The sequence below is a fragment of the Etheostoma spectabile genome, unplaced genomic scaffold (assembly GCF_008692095.1).
Source record: "Etheostoma spectabile isolate EspeVRDwgs_2016 unplaced genomic scaffold, UIUC_Espe_1.0 scaffold00003846, whole genome shotgun sequence".
NCBI classification, from domain to species: domain Eukaryota; kingdom Metazoa; phylum Chordata; class Actinopteri; order Perciformes; family Percidae; genus Etheostoma; species Etheostoma spectabile.
The window spans coordinates 6766-17500 of record NW_022603079.1 but is presented as its reverse complement, the minus strand read 5'-3'; the positions used below and the strand labels follow the sequence as shown (position 1 = coordinate 17500).

The window sequence follows — 10735 nt, the reverse complement described above, 5'->3', positions numbered from 1 at the left end:
AGATCTGGGTTCAATTCCCACCGCAATCCATCAACCAATGTGTCCCTGATCCAGACACTTAACCCAGAGTTGCTGCAGAGGCGTGCAACCTCTGACATATATAGTAATTGTAAGTCACTTTGGATAAAAGCGTCAGCTGAAATGACATGTAATGCAATGTGATGTAATGATGCGTGTAAGCACTCTTTCGAAATGAAAGAGAAGAGTGAGGAAATATGATTACAGCAGATCATTCAAATACCATGCAAACCAGGAGTCGAGATGAGCCTCAGATTAATCAATTTATTTTTCTCACAGCTTTTGCCACGTATTTTAACCACAGAAAAGGCTACTACAACAGCTCCACTCTTTTAATGTAGCCACACCTATGAGATTGTGCTTCTAACAATGAATCAGGAAAGAGTGATCACTCCAAGCATGGAGAGGATGCACAATTTGCAAAGCAAGAATCCTTGGAATAATATACAGTAGCCTATATATATATGCAGAAGTCCTTTTATATAGAAGGCAACAGTGTTTGGTTTCAGCATCGCAACACATTACATTTCCTGTTATAAGGCTTCCTGGATGTTTCCCTCCACCTTCTGCAAAAGACGGCACGTGGATCCCGTTGCGTTTGAAGCATTAGTCCAATAAGGCACGTATCAGTCGATCCGACACAAACCCTGTGCCAGGAGGTCCACGTTAAATCAGGCAGCGAGATGTTAATGCGGTGGATGAGAACAGGACAGGCACACGACCAAGACAGTGCAGTCACTGCTGTCCGTTCCGCTTCCGTGCGTACCAGCCGAGGAAGGCACAGAAACCCACACCGGTCACGACGGTGCCCAGCAGCAGGGCTAATGCGTCGCCAGCATCGTAAGCCTCCGCCGGGGGGATCAGAGACAGGAACATCAGCCAGACGATCGCTGCAGCGTTTGGAAGTTCAAGTTGGGAGCCATGTTGAGTTGTTCCACTGTTGCTGTGTTGACTTTCGGGAAGCGCCTGTGTCACAGTCACATGACAACAACAGCGGCTGGACTTCCTGGTGCGCTCAGCCAATGGCGGAGCTGCTCTAGTCTAACCTGATTCTCTCTCTCTCTCTCTCTCTCTCTCTCTCTCTCTCTCTCTCTCTCTCAGAGAAGAGTCACTTTATATTTCAGCAGGCATTTGCCCTGTGGCAACAGAAATAATTGCATAAGTATGCTGTTGTTTTTGATATGTGTTTCACAGATGAAATAGAAATCCAAACTGGTTCTGGAATTCCAACTGCAATTATTGTACAGTGAGTGGATTTGTGACATAGCCGCCCTTATTAGTGACAATTAGGCTGACGGGCTGTCAGTGCTTCATGTCCCTGGCCCACAGGCCCTGCTATAAACAAAGGAGACTATTTTACATCAGTCAGGCTCATCAACAGCTCTTGTCTGAAGCTTGATATTCCCTCTGAAGACAAACGCGTATTGACATGTATAGGCTATTACTGAGACACTTTGTTGGTCAAGGTTGGATCAGATGCCAAACACAGCCACGAGACAAGTATTTTCCACATTAAGCCACCTCAAGGTGCATGAACTTCCCTGGTCTATTTTACTATTTCAATTTGGACAGGAAGGGACTTTCACACAAAAAAAACTCATCTCGAATTCTAACCCAGCTTCTCTGCTGTATCTCAGTATACCCCTGATCTCCCAAAACATGTTGAAATTTCTTCAAATCGGCCGTGTTTCGATGACTTAAACAGCTCAGCTCATGTTACAATTGTTTGGCCTGCAGAGCTCTCTGTGTGTGCTCTCCTGGGGCACTTTGCCTGTAATTTAATTAGCGAGCACAAGTCAAAAAAAATATTGACCTTGTAAGGCTGCCATACTTCTGTACCTTCCTGCTCCAAAGCAGGAGATGAATTAGGCGCACATTCCCTTTGCTCACTCTTCACGCTTCCTCATCATACACTTTCTCTCTTGGTCCTGCTGTCTGTTTGGCAACATGTCTCACATACACACAGGCAAGTTTTTGTGTGCCCTGTCTGATCTCTATGGTTGCATTTGGCTGACCACATGGCCATTACAAGCCCCTCAAAGAGCTTGTTATTAAGAACAGGAAAACAACTGAATCTGCTACTATCTGTATATTTGGGAACGTTATGTTAATTCCATGAACTTAGGCACTTTTAGCTCTTAATAACATCGTAAAACCCAACTTGAGAGATGTTTTTCATGTGGAAAGCCATCAGAGATGCCCTCCAATTTTATACTTTGCACTGGCATATACACACAGCAGCGGCAGCAGCGGCACTTACTCTGCATCTCAGCAGTGTTGGTAAATGATCAGTGGGAGGATGAGAGAATATCCAGAGATGAGAGTGTGTGTCAAACAAGCCAGGACAGCGACATTAATCTTCCCTACTTATGTGTGCTGCTCAGCACCTGAAGGCCAAATCCCTAAATTTGTACACTTATGAGACTGAAAAGGACTCCTTCTGTACAGTAACCTATGTATGGAAAACAGTTAATCTTTTTAGTTAATCACTTTAAAGTCAAAGTGAAATTTGTAATCTCTTCACTTTTTGTGTAAGGATATATAAACTAAAATAGTACTGCAGCTGTTGAGTAGATTTCTCTGCTTTTCAAAGAGGATAAAAACGTTTTGGGGCATATTTGTTGAAACAGCCAGCTTTGCTAAAAGGCACACTGTCAACTTCTGTGGTATAGCCTTCAGACATTGATACAAGATGTTTTCCCATATACTGTTAGCGACATCTCACTGTAAACCCAGATTTAGTTGTAATTGAACTTTTTAGTGGTTTGTTAAAAAACATATTCATTACTAAATTACATTAGTTGTTTGTAATAATCAGTTTATATATGCAGGGCACAGATCATATTAAGCACAGATAAATAAGAAGTGGAGGGCAGGGGGCATTTGAACTGTTGTAAGGTTCACGGAAAAATATATGTTATGGTTTCTGACCTAGTCAAAGTGTGTTTTAATAATGTTCTATTCATGTTTTGAGTGTGCATTTCTGTTATCTGAGCTTTAGTTTTGTATGGTTGATTTGGTGTTCATGTTTATCTACCTTTATTGTTGCACCATGACCAAGACCCGGGTGGGGACCGATGGCGTCTGGGCAGTTCCATAGAGTGCAATACATTATATTTATATGTATTGTTTTTCTTATTATTGAAACAAATGTATTGAATACATCATTCTTAAAGTCACACTGTCATAAAGGAAAAGAAACAATATTTAAACAAACAAATTGTTTCTTTAGTAGTGATAAGTTGCTTAATGTTTTATATTTGTCATGTTAACTTGCATGTTTAAGTATATAGTGCATATATATAACTTATATATACAACTTATATATACAATACAACTTGACCTATTTAGTTTCACATTGTGTAAAAACCTAGACGGTTTAAGGAAATGGGTTTCCACACATGGGTCCAGTTGCTGTGATGGCAAATGCGCAGACTGTTGACTCAAAGCTCCGGGTAGTCCTGTGACCTCAGCACACCGTCACGGCTACATCACGCAGTAATTTAAATCATGACCCGAGGTAATAAGAGCACTCAAATCACAGATGGTACAACATGGCGGCTAACAACAATGTCAGTCCACTGCTGGTTAACTAACTGTGTTGCTGTGCTATGCTGAATTGAAGTGATACTGATACATTTTTAGTGCTTGCCCACACAGATATTGCAGCAATTACCAGTACCGACATTGTCACTATGAACCAAAAAAGTAGACCATCTGGAGAACACAATTGCAATAGGTTATACCAATGAGAACTTGATTTTGTTTTAATGAAAACAAACAAACAAATAATTTCATTTCAAGTCTGTGTGTGTGTGTTGGTGTGTGTGTGTGTAGGTGTGAGTCTGTGTCTGTGTCTGTGTGTGTGTGTGCGTATTTCCAATGACTCCATTTTGTATTTATCCCTTCCCATTTGACTTTAAGAGACGTTTCATCCCTTCACTTGAGTTAGAATGGTACTGGCTTCCAGGAATTCATTGGCATACCTGGCAAGGAAGGCACTCCATCACAAAGTTTTTGTGGATGGTGTTTGTCCTTTCTGTGTATATTCAAATTTTTCTTTTTGCGCATTTGGAACTTCTGTTGAATCACAAAAGTTTTAAACAATTAGCTTATTCAATATGCACAAGATTCCAGTCTCCATCTCCATCTCCATGTTGCCTGAGTTATGTTTTGTGTCGTATTTATTCTACCAAGGACACTATGCTTTGGTTATCTGTCCTTAAATGTGTTAGAGGTACGATGAACTGAAAGGCTAGTTCCCAGAGTCCTTGGTTTTGTAAGCATTATCCATTCTCAATTACTTTCCACAACAGTTAAGATGGATTTCCACCTTTAATAAACAGCACAAAACATCTCTCCCAGGAGATTAATTATGTTTTGAAATTGGTTTCTCAGGAAACACTGTAAAGCTGACCCTTTGAAGGAATTGTTGCTTTTGTAGTGGTTCAGTGCCCCATCCATAATGAATTGTACTGTGAGGGACATGACAAATGGATTTTCCTGTGTCTTTTGTGGCAGTGTGCGAGATGTTAAAATACTTAGGAGGGTCTGAATCAATACCAGAAAAAGAAAGAGAGGGTAGCTTGGTGCTGCGTAACATAGTACTGGGCCACACTGACTCACACACTGTTGGGGATGTGGGATGAGCTGAAACACATCGCACAACCTGCAAAAAGATGAATGACGCAGTAATTATCTATTCATATTGGAAGCTGAGACGGACTGTTAGTTTGGAGGCTTGACAATCACGCATCAGAGTGTTACGCTGACAGTTGCATAATGCTGTAAAGGGTAATTAATTGGTCCTTGCATTAATCCTTTTGTTCTTGCAGACACTCTACATTTGGTGAGATAATTTTCTGAGTGAGTATTCAGTCATCTCAATGTAACATTAATATGATGTGAAATGCAGTTATAACCTTATTTCTCAGTGAGTTCAAGTGATATTTAAGAGTTGTTTTTTGGCTGAGTGCAGCTGTCTGACACGCGAATGCAGCAAGAAACAGAAAATTGTACCTGCAACCATGGAAATATATTATTGCTTTACAAAAAAATGAAGGCCTTTGCTGTGATTGATTTCCTACCTCAAGAAAGTTCCAGTGTCTGCAAGTTCATTTATTAAAATGAATGGAAATTATTGGCTGCATGGAAGGAAGGAAAACAGTCTACAGTATTGTATAAAGATCACTGCTCACCAAATACGGGCCTGTTGGGGGTGCAGGAGGATATGTATATGTTTTATTTTATTTACTTACGTAGGCCTTTGATTAGGGACCTTCTTATAAGCATCCTGTTCAAGCAGGAAATCAATCTAAAAGATATTTTTATTCTTTTGAAAAAGTTTGAGTAATGCTTTTTGTAGATCTGTGTTTAAAGGTCAGCATAGTTCTAAAAAGAAGAAAGAACATTGTACACTTTACATTTTTTTCAATAATGAACAGTTCAATAGTCACGAATTTGTGTACGTGCTAAACAAGCATAACTGATCTTTTAACTGTTTTTTTTTTTGACAACACAACTTTGTAACCTTACGGCCGATATGGCTAATGTGTTGGCTAACAACAACCAATTTAAACATCCTGCAGATCTGGAGCATTAGCTTTCATTTGAAGATGTGAGAAAAATATGCTGCTAAATGCTCTACTATGTTGCTCTACTTTGTTCAATAGATAGTTGCTAATGTTGCTGATATTTAGTGCTGGGCAGGTAGCATAGAGTGAGTTTTTCCTCTGAAAACAGCTGCAGGTGTGAGTTTATTTAAGCATTACGGCTGTGAAACCAAAACAATTAGCTGAAAGATGCTAACAAGCGCCATAAAACTAATGGAAACTGCAGTATCTAGTCCTAATTCTCTGGGATTTTCCCTACAACGAGATCTTTTACAATATAATAAATGAACATTTTTCTTTGTTATTGTAAAAATATTAAAGTACAGTTAAATATTTACTCTTAACATTGAAACAACCCTTGTAAAATCTTTGAAGTTCACTTCAATACATGGTTTATTTAGTGTGGCATATTAATAAAATGCAATCAAATGAGGCACAAGTCATCCTCATTTAACTGCAGAGCTTCATGAGCGTAACTTATTGTAATGGTTAGTCTCTATAGTGGTTGTATCTCCCTGTGGTTTTCTCCGTGGAGTTTCTTACAGAAATGAGTGGAAGCACAATGAGTCCTAATCATAGTGTGTAGCAGAGGACAGGAGTGTGACTTAAACTAAAAATAAAGGTCTGACAAATTGATTTAAAATCAATGCATCCCAAAACAATGACTACCACCCCATCAAAGTGATTCCTTACACAACTTTTAAATCAATCGCAAAAAATGAATCACCTTGGGAGGAAACCTCGGTCTTAGTTTACAAAATGATAGCTCTAAAAGGCTGGGTCCTTTTCATTTATCATTTATCAGGTGATGAATCTCCTGTAATGTATTTTCCCTTTTACAATGGATTCATAGTGTTTTTGGAGTGCTGTTCAAATGGTTTTCATTAGCGACTGTTTTACTGAGGAGCCTCTCCGAAATGAAATAGATGTACGCGCCTGTTGAATAGATGGAAAACAGTACTGATTTAGCCAAGGTGATTAAGTTTTCTTCAGCTTGCGTCAAACATGGCCGACAGCTGAGTACATCACAGTTATTCATAGCATGTGTGAGTGTGTGCATGTATATGCATGAGAGATTGATAGCTCATCACATTTCCTGTCATGGTGTAAATGTCACCTCTGTGGCTCGCAATGATGAACGCGATGATGTGGTTGGTTCATCATCTGCAGTGTTCATTTCCATGGAAATATTTGTGCAAGCACATGAAGCACGCACACACACATACACACACACACACACACACACACACACACACACAACACACAGACGCAGAAAAAAAAGTCACAGGTGAAAAGACAGAGTGCTCTAGAATCACAATATTGCATTGCTCATGGTGCTGGTTGCTGTATTGGATATAATCAGTGGGTGCGTGGGATGATAAAGGAAAATAAGTGGTATCAATCTTCTTGTCTAACTCTCAAGAAAGCAAAAAGCATATTTCCTGATAGTCATGGCCACAATGGTGCCATAAAACGAACAAAGATTTCACATTTAAGCATATATGTATTGGCATTGTTGTCCAGGGGTCTCACAGCTTGAAAGGTTCTGGGTTGACATCCCGGTCGTCCTGGACCTTTCTGTGTAGAGTTTGCATGTTCTCCCCATGTCTGCGTGGGTTTCCTCTGGGTGCTCAGATTACCTCACCTTCAAAAACATGTAGATAAGGTTCTCCAGCCAGCACATATCTGAAGTTGGTCCCCCGGGTGCTGTAAATGACTGCCCACTGCTCCCTTGAGGGATGCGTTAAAATGCAGAGAATGAATTTTGCACTGTGCATGTGACATTAAAGTACCTTAAAATCAGAAGAACACTTTTTTTGTGTAAGAAGACAAACTTTTGACCAGCGCACATAGTTTTTCTTGTTTGTATTTTTATACGATGAACCTACTTGTGATTCAGATTCAGATCTCATTGGTTATTCTGTCACATATAGTCTTGTTCTATGCAAAATGAAAATGGCTTTAAAGAATGAATGCAGCTAAGCAATGGAGGGAAAAACATTTCTGGTACCTCCCTTCTTTATTGCCATTTTCCATCCATCCACATGATGCCCTCAGATTTTTCTTCCTTTCCACATCACCTGACTGCCTTATCCATCAACACACCTGTAACATGTGCTCACTTCCCTCATCTGCTTTGCAGTTGCCTGGCCTTCCCGCCCACCTCCACACATGCATCTCCTTCCCTTATCAGCCACTCTGTTGTGTATGTCTACCGGATGGATTTCCATAAAATCTTTCACAAATGTTTATTTCCCGATCAGGATGAATCACAATAACTTGTAACTCCTTTAACTTTTCCTTTAGCTCCATCATCAATTTAAAATTTCCATTTGTCCAATACCTTTGTTGTTGTTAATAAACAAATACCTGCAAAGCTAACGACCAACATCAACCTCAGCCATACTTTGTGTTTCCTGCTAATTAGCAAATGTAAGTGCATGCTAACACACTAAACTAAAACAGTGAAGATGGTCAACATTATACTTGCTCAACATTAGCATGTTGGCAGTGTCACTGTGAGCATGTTAGCATGCTGGCGTTTAGCTCAAAGCACTGCAAAATTACATTACATTATGTACCATTTAGGACCACACAATACAGTAGTGGCCCTGGCATGAATCATGTTCCTGTATTATTGTTGTGTTCTCCTCACTGCTCGCACCTCACTGACCTTACATTCTTCTCATTCATTTCGCCACAGGCTGCATCATTTTCATTTTGGATCTCGACTGTGTACAAGGAAGGACACAAAATAGCTTCAGTGAAAGGCCTCAGAAGCGCACTCTGACATCAGGTGAAATTGAAGCAGGAGAAAAAAGAAATGAATAACCTAGATTGCTTAGCAGTGCGAGGGAATTATTACAGCACGGTGAATAAGAGAGAAATAACCCCAAAGTGAACGACACTGCAGCATTCATTGAGGATTCTAAAACATTTCTAAAACCGCACCCAATCTGCATACAGCCAAGTTCTCCCAAAAATATGCACCATATACAGTACATTTAGAAATAAACTATTCCACTTTCAGTGTTTTTCTGTCATTTTCTATTTTAGCTGTTTCACCTGTCCACACCGCGGCTTGGGCTGGACCCCCTCGCTGCCTGCTCTCTCACGCATCATGTAAAATCGCCGCCGCGAATAACCTATTAAGTGACCTATTTATCTGGGTAAATTCTGCTGGCTCACTCACTCCCAATTACTTTGCCGTAATATCTAATGTCTATTATACTTGGTTTACACTTAAATCAATACAGTGTTCCTGTGTGCCGGCCCTCTCAAGGCACCCTGAACATTTTGTATAAGATTAGGACTTTGCAGGGAGAGTGTTTTGCTGTACATGTGATATTAGGGGCAGGAAGAGGAATTCATATAACCTATTTTTTGCATTGCCGTTATAATTCAGCATGTCAAAGATATAATCTGTTAGGAACGTGTATCTCAATGGCTGCCAGACAGAACAGAACTTTATCTGTAACTGTATGTTTTCATGTGTTCATAATAATATGCACTTTTCTGAGGGCAGCCTTCCAGGCTGAAGAATGCTTCAGGACATCAGTTCCATTTACTTATGAAGTTGTACCAGGGCATTTTCTGCAATTGAGCCGTCAGCGGCTGTCAGTCAGGGGAAATTAACGAGTCTGCTGATTGCACTGCTGGTAATTACAGAGTGCAGCTGGAGCAGTGCTATGTCAAGCCTGGGAGATATTTTAAGCTTACGTCTGTCCTTTCTCCAAACACCCAGGTCAAGTAATGCTCTACAGAGGATCAGCTAAGGGCTTTATACTGACCACAGCCGATATCTGCAACCAACAGGAGTGCCTAGTGGTTCGAGACATGCTGCCATAACCAAAAAGTGACAGGTTAATTTCCTGCAGTGGTCGTTGAATCTGTCAGTGTCCTTCAGAGTTCTTACCTACTTGAAGTCACCCCAAAAAACCTTTAGCCTAATGCTTATAACAATGCATTACTAATTTTAGTGTGATAAAAAAACTATTGATCCCTAATGGAGAGTCTATTTTTGCAGGCTCCTGGAGATACATACATATCGAGCACTGTGCACTGTAGATCAAACAATGAATACTTTTCCTAGCTTTGTATAGTATGTGCAACATATTAGATCATATGGTAGATTGGTCAACATCCGCAGAGCAAATCTGGGTACAGATTTTCTTTGGTGCATCTTCTCTTCACAACTACCAGGATTTCTAAAATGCAGCTTTCTAGCCTGCATTTGAGCACCACTGAAATGTACTATGTGGCTTTATTCAGAATTCACTTAAGAGCTGCAATCTTTCCAGTTAGTCAGGGAACATTATTTAAAAAGTAGGCGGTGTCATGGACTAAGTAAACTTTAAGTACTTGCACAGCAGTCTATAAAGCTGTGTGTAACAAATGACCCTGCCACTTAGCCTCCGCTGTGGCTTTTAACAGGGCTATCTCGCAGAGAGAGGCAACAAGGGGACAATGTAACGGTCCTCAGCAGGTCCATTTATTAGTCCGTACACATGTGGCTTTTACACAGTGCAGACACACATTCTGCACACCACTTTTCAAAGGCTTGTGTTTACAGAATGGATATAAATCCAATAATGGGAACATGGAAAGTGGTTACCTATGCATTAGCATTAGCATCTCTCACCTGAAGCCTGGCTATACACAAAAAGTCTAGATGACATCATACATTGCCTGCTGAGTCACTTGTAGTCGTGCCAAACATTTGCGTCAATGCTCGCCAAAGCCATCCCTTTATAAAACTTTTACTTTTTTATACCAATTTCTTATGGTAACATTATAGATGAAACTAAAATATTTGCTGGAAAGAAAAGAAATACACAACCACAATATGTGCTTGTGAGCATAGCAACCGTTAGATGCTTGTCATGGCATAACACCACCATCTTAGTTTATTTTTGCATCCATTGTGCTCACTTGCGTCATTTCCTGTCATTCCAGACCGGGCCATTCCTTTCCCAGCATGCAGTTGTCCTCAGCTCTTATTTCCACCATTCTTCCTGATCATCACCTGCCAGCGACCTGCCATTCATTCCCCTAATAAGCCATTCAGTATCCCTCTCCACCTCCAGTTCACACTTACCTTACCT

At 40.3% G+C, this 10735-nt stretch overlaps 1 protein-coding gene and 1 long non-coding RNA gene across 2 annotated transcripts; one reads left to right on the top strand and one right to left on the bottom strand.

The window, feature by feature from the left end:
• Window positions 1-258: 258 nt before the first annotated feature.
• LOC116676843 (small integral membrane protein 30) lies at window positions 259-1053 on the bottom strand (the record flags this gene model as incomplete). The annotated part of the gene is made up of 1 exon (XM_032507685.1): window positions 259-1053. A coding segment is annotated over one exon (300 nt), but the record flags the coding sequence as incomplete, so codon positions are not given.
• A 1507-nt stretch (window positions 1054-2560) lies between these two features.
• On the top strand, window positions 2561-7396 carry LOC116676841 (uncharacterized). The gene is made up of 3 exons (XR_004328836.1): window positions 2561-2572; window positions 5737-5741; window positions 7306-7396. It is a non-coding gene; the product is annotated as an uncharacterized LOC116676841 (long non-coding RNA).
• Window positions 7397-10735: the final 3339 nt, after the last annotated feature.